This window comes from Nerophis ophidion, linkage group LG09, assembly GCF_033978795.1.
Source record: "Nerophis ophidion isolate RoL-2023_Sa linkage group LG09, RoL_Noph_v1.0, whole genome shotgun sequence".
In the NCBI taxonomy this organism is placed as follows: Eukaryota; Metazoa; Chordata; class Actinopteri; order Syngnathiformes; family Syngnathidae; genus Nerophis; species Nerophis ophidion.
This window is the reverse complement of record NC_084619.1, coordinates 16,418,752-16,444,232: the sequence shown is the minus strand read 5'-3', so window position 1 is coordinate 16,444,232 and position 25,481 is coordinate 16,418,752. Positions and strand designations below refer to the sequence as shown.

Sequence of the window (25,481 nt, the reverse complement as noted above, 5' to 3'; positions counted from 1 at the left end):
CAAGGATCTTGTTTTTGCAGTGTATTCAATTGAATATAGGTTGAAAAGGATTTGCAAATTAATTTATCCTGTTTTTAGTCACGATTTACCCAACGTGCCAACTTCATTGGTTTTGGAGTTTGTAAAAAATTGAGTATATGTTGAGGTATTGTGATGTAGCGAAATCACATATTTTTACCAATTTTCCCAGAAGATTTTCCATCAGTGTTTTGAAATGCAAATATTGATACTCCTCTTAGACACACATAATAAAACTGTTTGTGAAATGCCCTAATGTTGTTTGGTGCTAAATGAACCACAATGTCACATTAAACATTACTGTATGCACTGTACTAGTCCGACGTTTCCAATAAAATATAAACATAAAAAAACAACTTTAAGCCTTGTTCAGCTTTTTACTGACATATACTATTCATGGTTAAATAACATTTAATGCCAATTAATATCGGCTAAAAATTTCGGATATCGGCCTCCTTGACTGATATCGGTCTCGGTATCGGTATCGACCCTGAAAAACTATATCGACTGTCAATCTTCCAATCCAATCGTCTGATATTAAACTTCCCATCCCCCCTTCCTTTGGAAGAAAGCGAGGTAGATATCTGCTGAGGGCCCATTTGTACAGCATGTGTGTTGGGAGGATAGATTGATTGCGTTCATCATGTATTTTTAAAATATCAATTAGAATGTTGTGTACAAACAAATTGTTTTTCGAGAGTAAAAGATCATTCATATATGTTTAGAATTTTGGCTGTCCAGTCGCTATTTCCTGGTGTGACGTCACGTAAACAACTTGCTGTTTTTTTGGTCTCCCACATCTGTTAATATATAGAAAGCACTCTGCACTCAATAATATTTTACAAAAAAAAATGTACATTTGAGACGTGATCTAGGTTTTTCGGGATGCTCTGCTGTCATACAGAAAGCTGGCCATGCCATCGCGGGCTTCTCACTGACTGAATCACAGAGTTAGAAATTGGACACGGCGTGTGCCGTAAAGCAGTGGTCCCCAACCACCGGGCTACCAGGCCGTGGCCCGATTGGAAGAATTTTTTATTAATTTTTATTAAAAAAAAAAAAAAAAAAAAAAAAAAATATTTTTCTTATAAAATTAACATTAAAAACACAATATACACTTACAATTAGTGCACCAACCACAAAAACCTCCCTTTTTCATGACAAAAACCTCCCTTTTTCATGACAAAAAAATAAATAAATAAATAAAAAAAAGGACCCCCCCGCCCCTCCAGCCGGGCCACGGGACAAATTATTAAGCGTTGACCGGTCCGCGGATACAAAAAGGTTGGGTATCACTGCCGTAAAGCACCGCCTCGCTCCGGAAGTCTAATGCTCCTTTGTCAAAGGTAATGATCCTTGCGCTGCTTCGCATGCATATACTGTGTCACGTCTTTTACTTCTTATATTTAGTCAAATTTGATGTCCAGCCCAGAACTTCACAAAGTGTGGTTTAGTCTTTTTTTCAGCTGGAAAAATTTGCAAACACGATATTTGTATTATTCTCTTCAATGAAGGACTATATTCATTTTAGAAATATATTATATTACCTTGGAATATTCACATATATTTGCTGAGACTTAGACTTCCTATGTCATTCAAATTTGAACATTACAGTACAGATAAGAACAACATTTTGTTGCATTAGCTTGGCAACACTAAATTGGCCCTAGTGTGTGAATGTGAATGTTGTCTGTCCATCTGTGTTGGCCCTGCGATGAGGTGGCGACTTGTCCATGGTGTATGCAGCTGAAACAGCCTCCAGCACTCCCCGCAACCCCAAAATGGACAAGCGGTAGAAAATGGCTGGATGGACATTCATTGTGACATTACTGACACCAAGTGACCAGGCAGTATACATTACTACATACCATCATCTGTGTATATCTCTTAAAAAACTTTGTAGATTAATTGATCGTCGACTAAGGGCAAAATCTAACAAATCAGATTTGGTTGTGAAAATCCTCAGTCGAAGACAGTTGTATTTTTTGCATTCTCGATTATATTGTAAAATTGTCCTGCTCCCCAATTTACATCACATGTATGTCACAGAACATGTTGAAATGTATTTTTCCATCAACGACCCACAGTTTCACAGTTCTAGCAATTCTCATGCAGCCTCAGAGCATTGTACAAGAATTTTTCAACACACAGCTATTATTGTGCAAACAACAACATCCCTCAAAAGTGAGAAGACATACAGCAGTATATATTTAGTATACCTTGGAAGTATCTCCAATTTTCAGTAATTATATTTTGTTTTGTATTAAACCAAAAAGCTTTGAGGAGAAAACCAATGTATGGAACATTTGCAAATATCACACTCTCATTCTATGTGGCGAAACTCAATCTTAATTTTGTTTCCTCTGTTACTTACAGAGTTTCTTGTCACTTTTTAACTTGACTGAGACACATGTATGGCACACTGTCCATCAGTATATACCAGTAGTCAGCTGATCTTTTTTTGATTGACCAACTTTAAACTCACCCAGTTCAGAAAACTTTCTAAATTTTGTACTGCGGGCCTGGGTTAATCCACTGTCATCTTGAGGGCCAAATTTTCCCAGGTAAGACACCACACCGGACCCAGTGTTCAGTTTACTACATGGGAAAGAATGTAACATTGTTTCAACAAATTAAATACAATTTAAAACTATTTTTTGCAGTGTTAGTATACTGATTTTGTAAGCCAGATGTACTTGTTTCAATTCTTAGTGGGTATTGTGGCAGAAAGAAACCGGCTATTTAAAAAAAAATTATGCGAAAGTTCGACAAAAGGAATAGATCAATAAATGTCCACTACGGAGAATGATTGTTGTCAAAATAAGAATAATAGTGAAGGGAGATGTCCGGTTCCTTAATTTTCTGGAAATGTGGCCACCGGAACAATTTAGTTCAATAGCCCTGCGGTAGGCACTATGGATATGAATACTGCATTACTTCATTGGACTCTTTGTTCCCTTATGTACCCACTATGAGTCTGGAACAGGGTACAAATTGACCACAAGACACTTTTCCATTGCTCCAGAGTCCAATGTCTACCCTTCCTAGCCAACTCAACCCTTTCTCCCCCAATTTGTTTCAGCGATAAGCTGTTTTGTTAAGGCTACATGGCTGCTTCGCCTCGATTCCCTTGAGTTCTCTTCGCATTATGCTCTTACTCTCTTCTACTAAACTTAGCTGTTGATTTTCTACCATCTGATCTCACCAAGTACTGAAATGAGCTCTCAAGATGGTTTTCCAACCACTTATCTTCCCACAAAATGATGGTCTACCACTATTGAATAATTCATTTGACACTTCTTAACCCAGTTTTAGAGGCAATTCAGCAATCTCCCAAGTTGTTTTTGACATGGTTTGTTTTTTTTGATGGGGGAATGATTGAGAAGCTACTCACTCTTATCAGTTCAACAATATGTTGCTGCTGTAATTATCCAATAGAAAGGCTAATTCCATTCAGCTTTTGGGGGCTTGGCATGTTTGCATGATTAAACTGCAACAATATATTTTAAAGGCAGCCTGCCACTTACCTTAATACTTGACACTGAATACTCAGGTGGATGCCAGGGCCGCCACTCATGAGGATTAGACCCTCAAGTGCTGTCTGCTAGTCATCACTCAAATATCGCACAGTCATCACTCACACAGCACCAAGTGTGTGTGTGTATATGTGCGTGCGTGCATGCACGTGTAGGGGGACTCCAAGCCAAGTATCTCTTCCTTTAGTCAAAACATTTGATCCACATTCTGACCCACAAAAACTGAGTGTTTTTGCGCCAACTGTCTATTGTCGGTGTTGCGATGGCAGGTTGTGTCAGCACTTTTCAGCACTTCTTCTCATTTTGCAGACTCATTTTTTCATCAATCATATGCTCCAGTATCAATAAGAGGTCACTCATATTTTACACCTAACATGTGAAGAGCAAATGTTAGTCTTGTTCTTTTACCAAGTGGAAAAGCAATTCACTGAGGTCAAAGTCTGAAGAATGATTCAGATTTAAAACGTTACTCCCAATAGTGCCGCTGCACTCCTGTTTTTCCAATCTGATCAGCTTTTACTAGCTGCCGATTACTTGACATGTTGTCACAGATATAATATGTCACTGTAATTCCCAGTTTCATCTGTAAACATCTGTTTTCTCTATTTGAAGCTAACTGCGTCTCAGTGCTGGGAAATACCTTTCGCTTGTCGGACTTGACGTAATGCCAGCACATATTAGTGGATGGTGCTACTCGATGTTCAGAGGGAGATCCTTCAAGTGCTGATTTTTTTGTTAGGCCGTTTTGCAGCTTTGTCAAGGCATAGGTTCTAACTAAGCTGGACCCACTCTGCTTTAAAAGTGTGGTCTCTTTTAAGGGTCTGATTTGTTACCATGCTTGCAGTGACAACATATCAAAATATGTTTTTGATTTGAAATCAATCTCTTCAGCTACTTTGATCTACTTAGTTAATACTTATAACATGTTTGTACACTCACAAAAAGAAAAAAAAAATCTAATGATTTTTTTGTAGTGCTGTCAAACAATTATATTTTTTAAAATAAGATTAATCACACTTTTGAATTTTGATGAATCACAATTAATGACAGTTTTTTACTCACTTACATAACTTGTATTAACTTTTTTTAAAAAGCCACAAATGGAATTTTACTAGCAGCACGGTGAAACATGAGTAAGTGTGTCTGCCTTACAATAAGTAGGTCCTGGGTTCAATCCTGCGCTCGAGATCTTTCTGTGTGGAGCTTGCATGTTCTCCCCGTGACTACGTAGGTTCCCTCTGGGTACTCCGGCTTCCTCCCACCTCCAAAAACATGCACCTGGGGATAGGCTGATTGGCAACACTAAATTGGCTCTTGTGTGTGAATGTGAGTGTGTATGTTGTCTGTCTATCTGTGTTGGGCCTGTGATGAGGTGGCGACTTGTCCAGGGTGTACCCCGCCTACCGCCCGAATGCAGCTGAGATAGGCTCCAGCGACTCCGAAAGGGACAAGCGGTAGAAAATGGATGAATGGAATTTTACTGTCGGAATGTCATACAGGAACATTTTTGTTATTTTTTACTTTAATACACTGTATTCACTTGATCAAAACTTGCTAATAGTTAGGAGTGTCTCGAGACAACTTTTTCACTTCCGTTAAAATACCTGTATCGGAACCTTGAATACTGGCAGATATCAATACTGATTCGATACGATATCAGCAGGATTTATACAAACTTTTATTATTTTTTAGTGTAGAATGTTAGAAAAGGTTCGATCAAGTAAAATTAGTCAGAGAACAATGGTGGAAATGAAAAACACTGAACTATTATCATTCACCGTGTGGAATTGACTTATGTCATTAGATTTAAGAAAAGTGTTGATTGTTCTTTGGTGACATCTAATGGCCACATTAATTAATTAAGTTAAGCTCATGACTCAGTAAGTTAAATGATGTGGACACATTTTTTGTACGCTTCTGCCCTTGTAACTTTGTCTATGTAAGTAATTTGCAACTGTAAATATTTGATACTTGTTTATCTTGACAAATGTGGTCTTTTAGACATTTTTAGTTTTTTTTACTTAAAGACATTTATTACATATGTCTAGCGTATTAGCTATTTTGTGCTTAGCTGTTGTGTAGCTGCTAGCTCCTAGTAGCCGACAGCTAGTGATGGGCAAGCTGCTTGGAAAATGTAGTAAGCTAAGCTACAAGTTACACTCGATTAAATGTAGCTAAGCTACAGGGGAAGCTATCCATGGAAAATTGTAGCAAGCTACACTACAAACTACACGACAAAAGTAGCGTTATCTATAGGCCCACATTTATAATATCAATGTTAATGTAACAGAGTGTACAAATGGACCCAATACGGGTCCATTACTATTAACTATCTGTCATTTAGCTGGGGACACCCTACAACTATCTCTCGGGGTCCCCTCACCCCACTGTAAGTGTTTTGTTTGCATAGCAAACACCCCACTGTAAGTGTTTTGTTTGCTTTTTTTTTTTTTTGGCCTACCTCTACAATGTTATTAATTTTCTCTGCCAAGAGTAAGAAAAAAAAAGCATCTATCTATAGATGCATGCATTTGTGTGAATATGGCCAAGGACACACATTATTGTGGGTTTCCTGCTCGTCATCTTCATTAGTCTTCGGGAGAGAATCTCTCTGCAAATTTCAAGTATGTATTTTCTTTTCCGAGTGGTCAGCTGGAAGCGTCCCTCTGCCTCCGACTCATCGTCATGTGACATGAGTGCGTTACTGATATGATTTTGCGTCCTGGTTTCGATGACCTGCCTTATTTTGCCTCTGATTGGCCAGTCCGTAATGGTTCACTCTAACCTCAGCCAATTGTGACTCATCAGACGAACACAAACCAATCATTATGACTTTTCTCCTTATGTATGTTCTCAATAATCCAGGTTTCTCCATATTATTTTTTTTGGGCCTGGATTCGCAGTCCATTTTCTCTCTTTGTAGCTTGTAGCCTAATGTAAGCTACATAGCTACATGGGTGTAAAAGTAGCCAAGCTACAGGAAAAGTTACTTGTTTAAAAAGTACCTATGCTGCCACCTAGCTACTGGAAAATGTAGTTAAGCTTCGTAGTTTAGCTACATGTCGCTTGTTACTACCCATTGATTGATGATTGATTGATTGAAACTTTTATTAGTAGATTGCACAGTTCAGTACATATTCCGTACAATTGATCACTAAATGGTAAAACCCGAATAAGTTTCTCAACTTGTTTAAGTCGGGGTCCACGTTAATCAATTCATGGTAGAGCACTGTCGACAGCCTTCCACGATTACTTTTGTAAATGACATGACTAAAATACAAGAAAATACCAACATTTTCTGTTTATTGTAGGACATTTAGATGGTAACTGGCTGCAAATAGACTTGCAACAGTACTGCTTTTATCGAAGATTCATCACACATTTTACATGCGAGCCGATATAATCCTATACTCAGTGTCTGTCTGATAGCAGTGCAGGTAGGCTGATATCCAATATCAATATCAGATCAGTACACCCCTACCAACAGTATTATCAAAAGTTAAGTCGTGGTGTATTTTGATGCAAAATTTCCCAGCAAGTTTACCAGTTGGAGTCTTGACACTCATCTTTGCAGTGACATATGCATTTACCTGATCACTAACCACATAACAACCTATTCCGCCTAACAGGGAACGTTAAGTTAATGGTGCACTTAAAATAAATTGTCTGAGTAGTCTGTGTTTACACATGATTAATGAAATAATGTCCTGTGATTAATTGCAGAAGTTAAATCGATTTGACAGCCTTAGTTTTTTGTGAAGTGCTTTAACACATAGTAGGTGTACTGTATGTCTTTACTTGGAAAATAATATTTTTGAGTAAATACAAATGTGTGCAACAGGTTGGCATACACATTCGTAGCATGTTTTTTTCTGTGTTGTACAGCCAAGAATACAGTAATTTGTAAATGTCATCTAACATATAAGTCAATAGATGTCCAAGTCCAGCCCAGGGGCCATATGTTACCAGCATCTATTTTTTTTATTAAACACATGTCACATCCAAACATTTCAAAACGCGTTTAAAGAAAAAGTAAAAAACATCTAAAATGTCACAAGAGCAATGTATAATTAGAGCTGTCCTTATCCTGATCATGGCATCAGATATTTGCCTTTCTTAACTGATTGGCTGATGAGCTAACAAGGCCAGCCCACTTTTACTGCAACCGTGTCCCAGGGTTTACATGGCTAAAATTGTACTTACGTGAAAGATTCCTTCAAAGGGCATGCATGCCCAGGGAGACACAATTACATTTCTGGATTTCTTGTTACACACATGAATGAGTTGTGTGAATTCCAAGAGGGAGCATGTCTTGCCAGAACACTGGCTGGAATTTGAGAGCAAGCTGCAACAAACCATTGTTCGCAAATTCGCCTCTAAGATCCTAATCCTCACCACCATGGCGGTAAATAAACTACGTTTTTTCCAAGTAAGATCATCACCGGAGGATGAGAGGAAAAGGAATGACTAAGAATGCTACACGCACCGAGCAGGACGACTAAAGAAGCTAAGCGCTAAAGCTCCAATGGAGAGATCGACCCAGATCTCGATACTATCGATACGTAGTATAATATCATTATAGAAGTGATACTAAAGTGATTAAAGATCGGTATTTTTTTCGGTACTTGCTTTTTATATTCCAAATCATGTAGTTTAGTTATTGTTTTCAAAGTCAGAGAGTAAGTCTCTGGATACAGGAAGGCATTGGAGCAAAATCATAGTTTTTGATTTTCTTGTTGTTGTGCACTAGCCACTTAAAAAAAAAAAAATCGCACTTAGTATTTTATACCACATTTTATACATTGTATGAGTTACAAACATTTTTGTAAATTGTAAAAATAATAGAATAAGCTTTTTGTGTGTTGTTATGTTTTTATCTACTGCCCGGGTATCTGATTGGGACTCCAAATTGCATGGGATCATAGGCCAAAAATGTTGATCGGGAGATTTCTAGTTGTAACGTTGAATGTTACCAATTAAGATGTCCCACTTTTTTCACCACCAATACCACAAAGTTCAACTTTTTAAAAAAATATTCCAATTTATCAGCATATCTTTAGTGAATTAGTGAATTATATTTACATAGCGCTTTTTCTCAAGTGACTCAAAGCGCTTTACATAGTGACACCCAATATCTAAGTTACATTTAAACCAGTGTGGGTGGTACTGGGAGCAGGAGGGTAAAGTGTCTTGCCCAAGGACACAACAGCAGTAACTAGGATGGCACAAGCGGAAATCGAACCTGCAACCCTCAAGTTGCTGGCACGGCCACTCTACCAACCGAGCTATGCCGCAACTGTAAATAAATTGGATTATTTAATCCTCTTGAATAAACTGAAGATGAAGATTCTCAAAGTGTGTTTTTATTTATGTCCCTATGCAGCACTTGGTGACAAAGGTTTGGACATCCTAGTCTAAATGGATTTGATGCTCCACATCTGTAGACATTTATTGTGTAATTTTTCTTAACCAATTTGTGGTCAGTGTATTATTCATCATGAATGCTTTTGACACAAAGGGGCTGACTTTGGTGAATATAAAAATCTATAATTTCCTGTTATTATTGTATTTTGACATCAAAACAAGAGTGTTGGTTTTGTAGGATATTGAACCTGACTTAGATCAATGTTCCAAACTTAGAACTTGGAATAGTGATTGCAACACTCTTTCTTCTAATTTCTGTTGAATATTAATATTTAAGGGGGCGTTTGACCCTTTAACCTAAGGTAATTAAACCCCGTTGTCACTTAATTATGTTACAGTAAATGTTCCAATGGTCAGAATGAGAAAAAGCAGACCATAGAGATGCTGACATTGAACCACCAAATAGTCCAGTTTTGGAACAGAGATGTCCTGAGGGCATTCCAGGGAAGTTTGCAAGAATGAGACAGGAACTGTGACCTCATATAAATGACATGATAGAACTTGCCTGAGTCGACCTCATTGACACAACTCAACACTTCAAAATCTTTGAATTTGTCTCCTAAAAAGATGTGTCAGTGTGTATTTCATTCTCCTTATCTCCCCCGACTCACTCACACTTTCTAACAGGAAATATGTCCCTGACCTACTTTTAGCTTGCTTGGCTGACAAATGTCAAAGACATGTTCTCACCAGATCCTGTTAAGCCTTGCATCTGCCAACTATTCAGCTCATATAGAGACCTTTGCTCAGCGAGCTGTCAGTGGCATCGTAAAGACATTTCATGCTGCTGCAATGCAAACCCAAGAGCTCAGCGTGTGGCGAGAGGCGGCCATTCGTCATCTACTGCCTCCTCTTCTCTGTTTTACTTGAGCCATGCTCAACTTCTTCTCTTTCTCCACGGATGTACATGTTTGTAAAACATTAAAAGAATTGGTGTGTAGCACTTAGCGTTTGTGCAGATGTTTATAGCCCACTTCCACGAGGCATTAAATGTACACATTTGATCCCACCAGAGACATGAGCAGAATGTGAGCACTTTTTATAAATACCTTCTCACCATATGCATTTTGTCTTCAGGTGCGTGCGCCGTTACGAAAACCACGTCAACCGCTGCCATCCCTGCTCTTCCACGTTTTCCCCGTGTGGTCGATTCATAGCCAGCGGCTCTGAGGACAACTGTGTAAGTTTGAAACACGTACATTTTTCCTACGGAGAACGCACATTGACGAATGAATAGTGTGCGAAAATTGGCTGACATAAGTGTTTGTGAATAACAACTCGATGCAGCTTCTGGATATACGCTGTGATTTACAGGGTGATTAGGACTTGTGTCATCAGTGTGCGGTTTTGATGTTTTCGCAACATGTCATATAATACATAAATAGATCTAAATCTTGGCCAATATAAGATTAGACAAATGACACTTCATGCTATTTGAGGTAAAGGAATGCACAAGAAGCATCCTTGCTGTGGTTAATTTAACACAGAATTTGCTAAAAGCAAATTTGAATCTCCTCCATTAGGTATTTGGTATGAAGTACTTGGACATTCAAAAACACTAAATACTACATTAAAGTACATACCATTATTAAGTCATTTATTTTTCCTGTATCACTTGTTCTCATTGGGGCCACGGCTGACTGTGGTGAAAGGCGGGTTACACCCTGGACTGTTCGCCAGCATATCACAGGACACTACTGCATATACAAACAAGCATTCACACAAACACTCGCATGTTTGGACAATTTAGTCTCCCATTACCCAACATGCATATTATGGAATGTTGGAGGATTCAGGCATGCAGAAATGGGGATGACATGCAAATTCCACATATGCCCACATATATTTCCTGCGACCTTTAAGGAAAACAGCACAGTTTGGGGGAATTTTGCCCATCTGCAATCGCTATGAGAGACAAGAACACACGTCTTTACCTTTTTCTGTGCAAAATGGCTAGTAAGAGGCAATTAACAAAGCAGGTAAAGTTAAAGGCCTACTGAAATGAGATTTCCTTATTCAAACGGGAATAGCAGGTCCATTCTATGTGTCATACTTGATCATTTCGCGATATTGCCGTATTTTTGCTGAAAGGATTTAGTAGAGAAAATCGACGATAAAGTTTGCCACTTTTGGTACTTCCTGAAAAAGCCTTCCTTTACCGGAAGTCGCAGACGATGACGTCACATGTTGATGAATTTCCCCATTAATTTGAGCGAGGATGAAAGATTCGTGTTTGAAGATATTGTAGCGACGGACTAGAAAAAAAAAAAAAGAGTTAAAAAAAAAAACGCGCATGCATTGGGACGTATTTCGATGTTTTTAAACACAGTTACTAGGATAATTCTGGGAAACCCCTTATCTTTCTATTGTGTTGCTAGTGTTTTAGTGAGTTTAATATTACCTGATAGTCAGAGGGGTGTGTCCACGGCCGAGTGTTGACGAGCAGTGTCTCAGGGGAGTCGACGGCAGCTATGGACGGCACAAGCTCAGCTTTTATCCGGTAAGAACTGACTTTTTAACCACAATTTTCTCACTGAAACCTGCTGGTTGACATTTGGTCTGGATTCATGTTCCCTTGACCGCGCTCTGATCCATAGTAAATTTTCAACTCCGGGAATTTTAAACAAGTAATCACTGTGTGTTTGTGTGGCTAAAGGCTAAAGCTTCCCAACTCCATCTTTCTACTGTGACTTCTCCAATATTAATTGAACAAATTGCAAAGCATTCAGCAACACAGATGTCCAAAATACTGTGTAATTATGCCGTTAAAGCAGACGACTTTTACCTGTGCGTGTGCACAGCGCTCATACTTCCTAAAACCCGTGACGTCACGCGTACACGTCATCATTACACGACGTTTTCAAGACGAAACTCCCGGGAAATTTAAAATTGTAATTTAGTAAACTAAAAAAGCCGTATTGGCATGTGTTGCAATGTTAATATTTCATCATTGATGTATAAACTATCAGACTGCATGGTGGGTAGTATTGGGTTTCAGTAGGCCTTTAAAGTACCAATGATTGTCTCACACACACACACACACACACACACACACACACACACACGTACACAAAGTGTGGCAAAATTATTCTTTGCATTTGACCCATCACCCTTCAGGTGGAAGGTGAGGGGATCAGTGATTCAACCCCCAATTCCAACCTGAGTGCAAAGCAGGGAGGTAATGGGTCCCATTTTTAAAGTTTTTGGTATGACTCGGCTGGGGTTTGAATTCACAACCTACCAATCTCAGGGTGGACACTCTAACTACTGGGCCATTGAGTAGATTAATCTGTTAACCGGCTGTAAAAGACTGTAAAAAAACATCCAAAAACCTTCCACTCCATTTTAATATATGCTGTATGTATATATATAATGGCACATTATATATATATATTATATATAACCGGGGCGGTTTAGCTCGGTTGGTAGAGCGGCCGTGCCAGCAACTTGAGGGTTGCAGGTTCGATTCCCGCTTCCGCCATCCTAGTCAATGCCGTTGTGTCCTTGGGCAAGACACTTTACCCACCTGCTCCCAGTGCCACCCACACTGGTTTAAATGTAACTTAGATATTGGGTTTCACTATGTAAAGCGCTTTGAGTCGCTAGAGAAAAGCGCTATATAAATATAATTCACTTCACTTCACTTCATGATAACATGTAATAATTACAGTATTTTGGTCATTTTAAGCATTATTGTAACTTTTTACCTGGGAGCATTAATTTCACAGAGCACATAGCAATGGTAGCGTTTGTTACTATGCAGAGTACTTTCTGTGTCTGCAACCTCTACTGACGGACTTCTGGGGATCCTTGGAAGCGTTATCATGTAGCACTACTGAGAGAAAAAAAAATGCTTCCGAGAGATGTTGCAGGATAGTCTTAGACTGCGTTCTATTTATGGGGAGCACGTGGAAATTTCAAAGTTGACCAAATTCTCAGCATGGTGCCGTAACCTTCTACTATACAGGTGAGATGCATAATTTATAACCTTTCATTAACTTTTCCTAATTCAAATATGATACAGCAGAGGCAAAAACAGCTCTTCATTTATGACAATTCCCAACTCGCAAGTGGTCGGAGGAGTAGTGTGAGCAAGGCGACGGTAGATAAATAGTTCCACCATTATCGGTATTACAATAACAATGTCGTTATTGCTTGGTTAGTATGCAGGTCACGGCATGTAAATGCAACGTTGATGGCCTTTTTTAAAATCTTATTTTATATTTTACTATTATTATTTTATAGCACTTTAAAAGTTGAGGTCTGTGAATCCAAATAGCCACCTCCTGCTAGCAGTTTTTCACTATTTAGAAGGCACCTAAGAGAGACGTGAGTTTTTGTCTTACATAGGAATTTAGGATTATTAAAAAAAATGGCAGTTGCCTTTTAGGATACATACAGGTACCATAACTTAAAAACACATTCTAAAATGTATATGTCACTCGAATGATACATCAAAACAAAAGTCTTGGCTTTTTTTCTGATCAGTTGGGAAAAATCGAGAGATTCCAATGTCTCCTACTTTCAGGCATTCACGGTCTATTTAGAACTCCTACTTTATGGTTCTTTGCCCGATAAAGGAGTACAGCAAGGATTTTTTTTTTCACTCAGACATTTTTAATTAGACTCAGACCTTTTTCCAAAGTTCACTTCTACAGTCATGTTGAAATAGCGCTGTTAAATAGATTTTCCAGACAGTGACTTTTACATCTTTTGGAAAATGTCCGACTGCTTCTTAATGCTGTTTTTATAAGTAAAAAACAGAGGAATGAAATATGCACGTATTGACACATTGCTGGACTCAGGAGGGTGCAAACATTTGAGGATATCTGAAATGTTATTATTCCAGAAGGCTAAACAATAGTGAAATTATAATATCCCTGCCATCTTACACCTATCTTCTTGATATGGATATTGTATATATTCTAGGAAAATATAGACTTATTCAACTTTTAGGAGGTGAATCCCATATTTTTTCTCATAAAACAATGTTCATTTAAAAACAGATTACCGTCATATAAATGTGTACTTCTCAAATGGCAGGAGTTGGGTTGGAGCTTTCATTAAGGAGTGTATTTTCTTATTAATACTTGCACAATGCAGAAGTTCCCAGTTCAGTGGCAGCCGTGCATGGTGGTGGCATGACAGAAAATAATAGAAAACCACTGATATGAATGAAGACATCTGAGGTTACATGTTACACCGATTTGACAAAAAGTTCCCGCCACGCACACACACACATCAGAGAGGAAGCATTTTTACCCATGGACCATTTGCCTCACTTTTAAGTATGTTTTCTGGAAGTCCAATTTAAATACAAAACAGCTGCAGGAATCTGATGAATCGCTGTCTGGTAAAGAAAGTCTGTCCATCTCCACATCTGTTTTTATCAAGCAAATGGCTCTTAAAGCTTGATGATTGCAGCCAGGGACATAAAAAAAGGTTTGCAGTTGATATCACACATTCAGGTCCCTCATACCACACTGTTGAATGTAAGAGCTTCTAAAAAGCTGTACATGGCATTTGGTGCATTGGAACTAATTACACAATTGACTAATGGGGGAACAAGACAGATCCTTGTGTTGTCATCTTCTTGCTGTGTGATGATTTGCCCTTTATTGCATTACTCTATACAAACTGGACTCGTCAAACTACATGACACTTTCCCATTGTACCTGAGTCCATTTTTCAATATACGCCCCATAACATTCCATCCATCCATCCAATTACTACCGCTTATTCCCTTTGTGGTCACGGGGGGCACTGGTGCCTATCTCAGCTACAATTGGGCGGAAGGCGGCGTACACCCTGGACAAGTCGCTACCTCATCGCAGGGCCCCCATAACATTACTTATAAGTATTTTTCTCAAAGCTATATTTAATTCTCATTGTCCTTACATAAAACAGAGCACCTAAATTGGAACCTTGAGGAACACTACTAGTAATATATAGTACATTTTTTGTCAACTTAATACCTGCATTATCCATTCCATCCTTACCCTTTCCATCCTTTAAAACTGAACTACTGTGTGGACCAATTTCCCTTGTGGATCAATAAAGTTTGTCTAAGTCTAAGTATATATAACTAAAGAAGTTGAACAAATGACTACCGGCTGACATCTGAAATAAACACGCCACTGCAACACCTAAGATACATAAAGATACATAAATTGCATCACGAAAGAAATGTGACTCTGCCAAAAAGAAGAAGACTTAAAAGGGTTGCCTTGGGTAACATCACAGTTATGCAAATTTGATTTGGACCCTAAAATGTCTATGCAAGGATCTGCCAATGTGTTTTTAGTAGCCCAAGTTCCTCTATACCAGTGGTCAGCAACGCGGTGCCCGCGGGCACCAGGTCGCCCGTAAGGACCAGATGAGGCGCCTGCTGGCCTGTTCTAAAAATAGCTCAAATAGCAGCACTCACCAGTGAGCTGCTTCTATTTTTTAAATTCTATCTCTTTACTAGCAAGCTGGTCTCGCTTTGCTCGACATTTTTAATTCTAAGAGAGACAAAACTCAAATAGAATTTGAAAATCCAAGAAAATATTTTAAAGACTTGGTCTGCACTTGTTTAAATAAATTCATTTATTTTTTTACTTTGCTTCTTATAAATTTCAGAAAGACAATTATAGAGAAAAAATACAACCTTAAAAATTGATTGTAGGATTTTTAAACACATATACCTTTTTACATTTTAAATTCCTTCCTCTTCTTTGCTGACAATTTAAACCAATGTTCAAGTATTTATTTTTTTTACTGTACAGAATAATAAATACATTATAATTTAATTCTTCATTTTAGCTTTTGTTTTTTCGACAAAGAATATTTGTGAAATATTTCTTCAAACTTATTATGATTAAGATTCCAAAAAAATATCTGGCAAATCTCGAATTGCTGTAGAATCTAAATTTAAATCGTATTTCAAAGTCTTTTGAATTTATTTTAAAATTTTTGTTCTGGAAAATCTAGAAGAAATAATGATTTGTCTTTGTTAGACATATAGCTTGGTCCAATTTGTTATATATTCTAACAAAGTGCAGATTGGATTTTAACCTATTTAAAACATGTCATCAAAATCCTAAAATTAATCTTAATCAGGAAAAATTACTAATGATGTTTTGTAAATTATTTTTTAAATTTTTTCAAAAAGATTCGAATTAGCTGGTTTTTCTTTTTTTTTTCGGTTGAATTTTGAATTTTAAAGAGTCGAAATTAAAGATAAACTATGTTTCAAAATTTAATTTAAATTTTTTTCGTGTTTTCTCCTCTTTTAAACCGTTCAATTAAGTGTTTTTTTAAATCATTTATTCTCTACAAAAAACCTTCCTTGAAAGGAAAAAAAATGTACGACTGAAAGACAGACAGAAATATGCATGTTTTTATTATATGTATATAGATTTATTTATTAAAGGTAAATTGAGCAAATTGGCTATTTCTGGCAATTTATTTAAGTGTGTATCAAACTGGTAGACCTTCGCATGAGTCAGTACTCTAGAAGTGGCTCTTGGTTTCAAAAAGGTTGGTGACCCCTGCTCTATACAATAGGAGCACAATGGTGTTTTTCAGAATTTACTTCAAAAATCTTTGTCTCCGAGGTTTCGAACTGAACTCAGGTTGGTATGGTGTCATTCCAGTTGAATAGCCCTGTCATATAGTCTACCAGTAGGGGTGTAACAAGTACATGTATTCAGTATTCAAATTGAAATTTCCCACTTGGTAAACATTTCAGGTGAGGCACAGTAAGTGTACATTCGGTGTTGCGATGCTCCTCTTAGGCCAAGGTTTTGTGAGTAAATGTGGATAATAATAATAATTTCCAGGGTATACGCTTCTGCATTTCCCCTCACTGCGCTTTATACAATGCTGTGGCTAATGTATGGATTTTTACGGGTTTATGATCTCATGGTCTCATCATATCCGACAAATTAAATTTCCTAACTGGTCACGATAGACCAATAATATTGTTCACGATAAATCAAATATACTGACGAAATCATTCCGTAAGCTATCCCGTGTGTTATGTAAACAACAAAATTTACACAACGCTGCCCCAAAGCCGAAGGCGATCGACTAGGCCATCAAAAAAGGAAACAGCCGCCAAACGAAAGAAGTCCATCACCACCAAGGGACCCCCAAAAGGTCGGACTGCTATACCACGAATAAAATGACTACAGCAGTTTAAGTAGAAGAAGGACAAACACTGCGTATAATTATATATATGGTAGTGTTATGTTATAGGCTATGACTTTTGTTAAATCTGTGAATGAACACAAGCATCCACATAAGTATTTCATGTTTCCTGTGGCTTATAGACCTGTATAGCCAATATGTTTGCAAAATAAAATTTGTCCAAAAATTAAGTGAGTGTGGCTTATATTTAAGCTGCGCTCTTATATTTCCATTTTTATTTGCCAATTTTGCTTATTGCCGCAATTCCTGCCTGCAGGTTGAATTTGCATTTGAATGATTTAATTTAAAAGTCATTCAACACAGATGCCAAGCAGTTTATTATTTTGTTCCCTTCTGTATCGAACTATGATGATAACGTACCGTTTCGCCTGTCATGATCCCACTTGACAGTTTGGACTTTGTTAGTTATTTTCCTATGTTCTGTATCGTTTCCTGTCCGGGTGCTCTTGTTTTGGTTCTACTTCCTGTTGGAACGCTTTGTTTTGCTGGGACCTTTGCTTTGTTTTGCTCCTGCCGGTGCGCCTGTTTTCCATTTCTAATTAAGTCTATTTAGGTTCACCTGTTGCTCTTCGCCACTTTTTTTGTGTGTGAGTTCCTGTGCTGGTGCTACGTGCCTCGCACTGGCTTTTTGTTTCGGCAGTTAATTTGCTCTTTGAGTATAGAATCAAACTCTTTCAACTGCAAACTGCTTTTCTGTCTTCGCATCCTGGGGTCAGGCCTTCAGTCGACATGCGCCACCGTGACACCACCCCTATCTTAGAGGAAAATGTAGTTTCACCACTATTTTACCAGTGACCAGTTAATGTGTAGGATGGTCCTTAATCCAATTTCAGAAGTTTAAATAGTAGCCCTATTCCCATAACAACAGACAATGTCACATGGGTTTAGTAAGTGACAATCTAAGCTAGTCACTGCAAGGGTCCAATAACTTGGCAGCTGAACCATAATAATCACTGCAGTGAATATCTAATAATTGGTCTGGAAAATAATTGTGCAGAATTATCTTAACCTTATTTCTTCCTATCTTCTCAACAATATAATTTAGTGTAAACTTTAGAACTTGAGATGAGATTATATGAGAAATACTTTATCAATCCCCGAGGGGAAATTAAAATTTTCAGCACAATCCTATTCAAGATCAGACAAACAGGAAACAGAACAGGATCGGTGACGGGTCTGCCAATTTCCGGCGGCCCTTACAAAAAAGGTGAAATACAGGTAAATAATGGCGGGGTGAGAAAAAAATAAATAAATAAAAAAATTCTAATAAAATTGGTCTAAGCCTGGGTCTAAGAACTTAATCCATTTGGTCTTAATTTTAGGCCATGTGAGTGTATGAGTAACTTTTACCAAAACATTATATTGTGGCTTAAGAAAGTGTATTTATTGTGCAATTTTGTGATAAATGTTATATTGTGCATGTTCATTCAGTCCCATTTTCACCTCCTTTCAGGCTTACGTGTACGACATCAGGAGCAGCAGCTACCTGCATAAACTCCAAAGACACTCCGAGACTGTGCTCAGTGTGGCTTTCAACCCTGCTACACCACAGGTGACGATTTATTCAAAATTGTATCTGTTATTTATATAAAACACGTAATGACCATACATTTTACAGCGTTACAATTTCAATCAATCAATTAAGGTTTACTTATATAGCACATTACAACAGCACAAATGTGCACAAAGTGCTTTACAGGACTAATAAGTTAAAAGCAAGTAAAACCATACATAAGAAAACACTTTAAAAAAAAACTCCTATATCTAATAACAGTTATGGCATTGTTTGTTGAAATCCAGGTTAAACAAGCATGTTTTTAGTTGAGATTAAAAAGCTTCTTGCTCCGTAATGGCTCGCAACTCAGGAGGAAGGGAGTTCCATAACTTGGGTGCTGATCCGGCAAAAGTACGAGTATGCCATTTTTCAATTCTAGTCTTGGGTACTTCCAAAGATGTGTGCAGATATGAGCACAGATTCCTTGGTGGGTGGCGAACAGTTAAAATATCAGTCAGCAATGCTGGGGCCAGAGCAATGATGGCTTTAAAAAAACAAAAGACAATGTATTCTAAAACATAATGGGAGCCAATGGAGAGCAAAGATAACCGGGGTATTATGGGCACCCTTTGGAGCATTAGTGAGGAGGCGAGCATCTGCATTTTGTACTAACTGGAGCTTGTGGAGGAGTGACTGATTTAGTCCACTATAGAGGGCATTGCAGTAGTCCAGTCTTGATCTGATGAAAGTATGAATGGGGTTTTTTAAAGGTCTGCCCTTGGCAGAAAATGGTTCACTTTTGTCAAAAGCCTCCGTTAGGAAAAAAAAACCTGCTGTAACCACAGATTTAATTTCTTTGTCAAATGTAAGATTGTTGACAAATATCACACCCAGATTCTTCACAGCAGGCTTATCGGTTTGTGTTATACTTAAAAAAAGAGAACTTCCAGTTACCACCACTTTGTTTAGCACTGAATTCATTTGGCACGCTTTAGAAATGCCAAATCAGTAAGCATAGGCAGTTATATATTTGGAATGGCATGCAACATGCATGCAGCTTAAATGTGATTTGCTGCAAATACTGTATGTATTGTTTTGTCACAATGTACATTAAGTACAGATGGGGTTATATGGTATACCAGTATTAGTATAGTACCGCCATACTAATGAATAATTTTCGGTACTATACCGCCTCCAAAAGATTGTGTCGACACTTGTACTGCTAGTAAAGCTTACATTCTTGATTGACTACTCATCCAATATAATGTTTTCATAAACAAAGCAAGTTGAAAGGTGAAGGTTTAAATAATGTTTCCCCTCATTGCACCTCAACTCTTTGTTATTGAACAGAAAATTAGCATTGTTTGATAACATGATAATACTGCATCATCAAAAATTGATAATATGAAGGAAACTCACTCATGTGCAAAACTCCACCAAGGCTAAACTGTTAAGATAGGCCATTTCCTGGTTCATGGAGAATACTGTAAGATACTTAAACATATACCTGGTATTCTTACACGTGACATCTTCCCGGAAGTGAAAACCAGTGTGGTTGGGTCAAGGAAATTGGTATAAAAGACTCTCCCGGATAAATACATATAGTTTTTGCTCAGGTAAGGATGCATTTCATGATTTAACTTTGTGTCTAAGATGCCATGTTTGCTGCTATTGCACGCGCTGTTTACGAGTACCGTGCTTTGGTTCGTCTTTATCAAAATATAACTATAGATAGATAAGATATGGCTTTGCAATGGGAGATCCTCTATCAGGAATAATGTGCAGTTTCTTCATGGAAGACCTGGAAACCACCGCCATCAATACAGCACCCATACACTGCAGACCCACCTTCTGGAGTAGATACGTGGATGACATTTTGGAGAAAAAAAAAGTGGGACACATACATGATTTTACAGACCACTTCAACAGTAATGACAAGACTGGAAACATCAAATTCACACATGAAGAGGAAATGAACAGGAGCATAACTTTTTTGGACATGAAAATCCTCCGCAAAGATGACGGCAGTCAGAACATTACTGTTCTTTAAAAACCGACACAAACTGACCAATATCTATTATGGACCACCGAACATCCCACAGCACACAAACTATCAGTTGTGAGAACACTCTATGAACGGGCCAACATCATAACAGAAGAACAAGATAGAAAAAAAGGAGAGAAACACATCAAAAAGGCACTCAAAAACTGCCAATATCCAACCTGGGACATCAAAAAACAACAAGTGAAAAACAAGAAAAAGAAAACAAAAAAGAAACCCAAAGAAAAACATTAAATAAAGAACAAAGAGGTCATAACGTTACCATACATTAGAGCAGTGGTCCCCAACCACCGGGCCGCAGAAGAATTTTTTATAAAAAAAAATAAAAAATAAAAAAAATAATTTTATTTATTTATTTTTTATTTTTTATTAAATCAACATAAAAACACAATATACACTTACAAATAGTGCACCAACCACAAAAAACTCCCTTTTTCATGACAAAAACGTCCCTTTTTCATGACAAAGAAGAAAAAGAAAATATGTCCCGGGCCGCGGGACATATTATTAAGCGTTGACCGGTCCGCGGATACAAAAAGGTTGGGGACCACTGCATTAGAGGAATAACCGAAACAATACAGAAAACATAAGATAAACACCACAGTTAAACCTCACACAAAAACAAGACAGTTACTTATATTCAAAATACAAAATACAGCAAGACAAGAAATGCAATGTAATTTACGAAATCCTGTGTAAATCATTTGAAAAATCATACATCGGAGAAACAGAGAGGAGATTCAACACAAGGAAGACAGAACTTTAGAAAGAATGCAAAACAAGACAACTGGAAGGTTTACAAGAAGCCTAAAACTAAAATATGAACAGGAAATCTTAAAATCACCCATATCAGATCATTACAAAATAAATAACCGCATCACGCACTGGGTCAACAGCAAAATCATCGGGACAGAAGTAACAAATTCAAATGATGGATTAAGGAGGCGATCAAACTAAGGAAGCTGCTCAAGGAAACCATCAATCGGGATGAGGGAGCATTGGTAGCTAACCAGGTGGACTTGACAGGTCTGCCTGGTTGGCCAGGCCTATAAGAACAGCTGACAGGCAACACCTCACTGTGGTCAGGTGACGCTTCTGAAGAAGACTGCAGATGACAGTCGAAACATGTCAGGTAAAAAGTCCATCTAATATACCAACATTGTGGTGTGATTACAAGAAAATTTGAAAGAGTATATGAAAAAGAAGACATAATAAACCTTTTTGAGCAAAATAGATAGTCAAAATTGTGTATGTGCTTATAGCTTAATATATGATTGCTGCCTTTGGTGAAAGCTTAAAGGGGAACTGCACTTTTCTTAAAATTTTGCCTATCGTTCACAATCCCTATAAGAGACAAGAGGACAAAAAGTTCCACGTTTGCAGCTTCGATTCACTCTCACCTCTCTTAGCTTCCATCTGCTACAACGTCTCACTCTTCCTTCTTACCGGCAGTGGATCATCTTCCATAAATTCAGGCTCAAAAAGATAAGGTTGTGATTTCTCATTTGCCCAAAAAAAGTTGTCTTTGTTTGTTTGTTGTTACCGAATCTGCCATGATTAAAACAGACGTGCGTGTTTGTATCAGAAAGGGGTTGTTGCCAGAAGTCGGACATGCGCTGCTATGTAACAGAAATAAATGCGCCGTAAATCTTGTTCCGGAAATTATTAAAATGATACGGTAAATATTGTACATATTACATATTGCTATGAACATTCTTGTTACTACATTATATAGATACTTTCGGTGTGTATACAAAACGTTGATGGAGGGCTTTGAAGTTGTTTTAGAAGGCTTTGAAGGATACAACGGTGACTCATTAGCCGCATCTTCCAAGCGTTTTTATCATCTTAAAGATGACCCCCCCCCCAATCCCCCAAAAAAGGCAGAGTGTTCTTGTCTCTCAAAATGATTGTGAAGTGAATGATAGGCAAAATTAAGAAAAAAAAGTGCAGTTCCCCTTTACCTCTTTTGGGTTTTGCTCAGATTTGCTTTCTCTTATTTTATTTTTTTTATTTTTTAGGTGCTTTACGAAACACTTGTACCAATCGTGTTTAAGAAGTACAAGTAATATCAAGATAATACTTGAATGGGCAATGATAGGCGTAAAAAGTATATCAAACAAACTTTTAACAAAGTGATGACTGCAAAGTTATGCATTCTTCGACTCTGCTCTCTTGGACTAGAGTGTGTGCTGCTTTTCTTGTCGTTTCCACAAATCTTGCACTTTTCCATCCTTTTTGATGACCTCTCGAGGGACTCCTAAGAAACATTTATCCTTTCCACGATTTGAAATTTTTTGTAGCCCGAATACAACATTGTCTTTAAAATGTTAAAACAGATTTAACACTGCATCATATTGACAGTCATTTCAAATATTTTACCAAAAATGCTTTACCCTATCTTAAGAAATAATTCTGCTCTCGTATTGTTTTTTTTTTAGATGTTTGTGTTGATCAGCAGGTACTCTATATATTTTTGTGTGTTACTTACTTATCATTACTACTGCAGTTACAAAGATTGTCCCCTCAGACCAGGGATATTCAACTAAGTTGTTTTGGGGGCCACATTTACCGAAAGCTAAGAATTTCACTTTTCACTATTATTTTTACTTTGTATATTTTGGAGAACCATTGTCCTCTACAGTAGACATATGATTATGGTGTATTTATTTTATAACAGTTACAGGAGCGCTCTGCTTTTTTTAAGGTTTTAGCTAGTCAAAGATAATATGGAAATGGAACCTTGAGTCATTGAGGAACAGTACTAGTATGACTAAAGAAGTTGAACAAGTGAATTCTGACTGCATCTGAAGTGAACAAGCTACAGCAACAACTTAGTTACGTGTGTAAATTACATTCCGGGGAAAAAAATTGTAGCTGCCAAAAAAGGAGAGGACCAAAGGGTTGCCTTAAGGAACGCCTCAGATATGTAAATATCTAGTTTGGACCCCAGTGTCCTACAGTGGGGCAAAAAAGTATTTAGTCAGCCACCGATTGTGCAAGTTCTCCCACTTAAAATGATGACAGAGGTCTGTAATTTTCATCATAGGGACACTTCAACTGTGAGAGACAGAATGTGAAAAAAAATCCAGGAATTCACATTGTTGGAATTTTAAAGAATCTATTTGTAAATTATGGTGGAAAATAAGTGTTTGGTCAAGCATTCAAAGCTCTCACTGATAGAATGAGGTTTTGGCTCAAAATCTCACGATACATGGCCCCATTCATTCTTTACTTAACACGGATCAGGGGACAGGACGATTGATCCGTGTTAAGGAAAGAATGAATGTGGCCATGAATCATGAGATTTTGAGCCAAAACGTCCTTCCATCAGTGAGAGCTTTGAATGGTTGACCAAATACTTATTTTCGACCATAATTTACAAATAAATTCTTTAAAATTCCTCCAATGTGAATTCCTAGATTTTTTTTTCACATTCTGTCTCTCACAGTTGAAGTGTACCTATGATGAAAATTACAGACCTCTGTCATCTTAAGTGGGAGAATTTGCACAATCGGGGGCTGACTAAATACTTGTTTGCCCCACTGTACGTATGTTTGCCAGCAAGGTTAAAATGTCAATGCAAGGATCTGCCAAAGTGTTTACAATGGTCCAAGTTCCTCTAAACCAGTGGCCCGGTAGCGGGCCGCGGTTCAATTGGTACCGGGCCGCAGAATAATTTTTTATTAATTTTTTATTTTTTATTTTTTTTAATTATCATTAAATCAACATAAAAAAAACACAACATACACTTACAATTAGTGCACCAACCCAAAAAAACCTCCCTTTTTAATGACAAAAATAAAAAAATAAAACCAAGATGTGTGTTGGCTCTAAGAACCACCTTACTAAGGATGTCCTTTAACTGTAAGCTGTATTGACTGGAATATCTACACATATTAGAACACAAATAGGTTGATAAAAAACATCCATTGGGAAAATCTGTGGAAAGACACAAATGGACAGTTAGCCATTGCATACAAAGTGCAATGGTGGACAATAAAACGTGAGACACAGTGACATATGATTTGCAATTTTTTTTTCAAATAAGTGTCGGGTGCATTCATATTACCGGGCTGGATTTGGTCCCCGGGTCACCAGTCGAATGGCACTGACTTAGACACTTTTTAGCAGAGACTTTTTCTGCAATTAATTGCAAAGTTGAGAATGAAGTAGCTCCTTGTTATTGTAGTCTTTCCTCTCCTTGTGTTTATAGTCAAAAAAAAAACACAAGTCGTCTCATGAACACTATCGTAGTCTTATGGAACATCTGCAATGACTTAGTGATACTTGTACAATACAGGACAACAACCTGTGATCCCCTTCCTTTTTTATGTCACATGTTGCTCATATTTATTGCTGTGAGAACCTTCCAAAGCGAGGCCCATCCAGACAGATAATACAATGCATATTTTCCACTCATTTACCACTCATGTTTTCCATCCTAATACTCAAAAGACCATCAAGGCTGGCCGATCCACGTCTGTGGTTCATCCCCTTAGGTTTATCCTGCTACTTAACCTTGTAATGAGAGATCCCAAACTTTTTACTGTCACTTCACTTAGTTGTGTCCTAAAATCTTTGGGATTTCACGTGGCCTTACTTTTGAGGGGAGTGGGGAAGGGGGTTCAACTCTTCTCTCCTTGGATCCGAATCCGTAAGCAGGAGTGTTGACTTACAAAGTATTTTTACACATGCAAGAGAAGTTATTGTTGTTCCTTTCCATTTGTGTGTTAGAAATATACCTTTCCAA

The 25,481-nt window shown here is 37.7% G+C and overlaps 1 protein-coding gene across 1 annotated transcript in view; it reads left to right on the top strand.

Annotated features, from left to right (window-relative positions):
* wdr27 (WD repeat domain 27) overlaps positions 1-25,481 on the top strand; it is an 83,852-nt gene that overhangs the window by 37,338 nt on the left and 21,033 nt on the right. The window contains exons 22-23 of the mRNA XM_061910427.1: positions 10,056-10,158; positions 18,625-18,723. Coding sequence (XP_061766411.1) covers positions 10,056-10,158; positions 18,625-18,723 — 202 coding nt within the window. The remainder of the gene's footprint in view (positions 1-10,055; positions 10,159-18,624; positions 18,724-25,481) is intronic.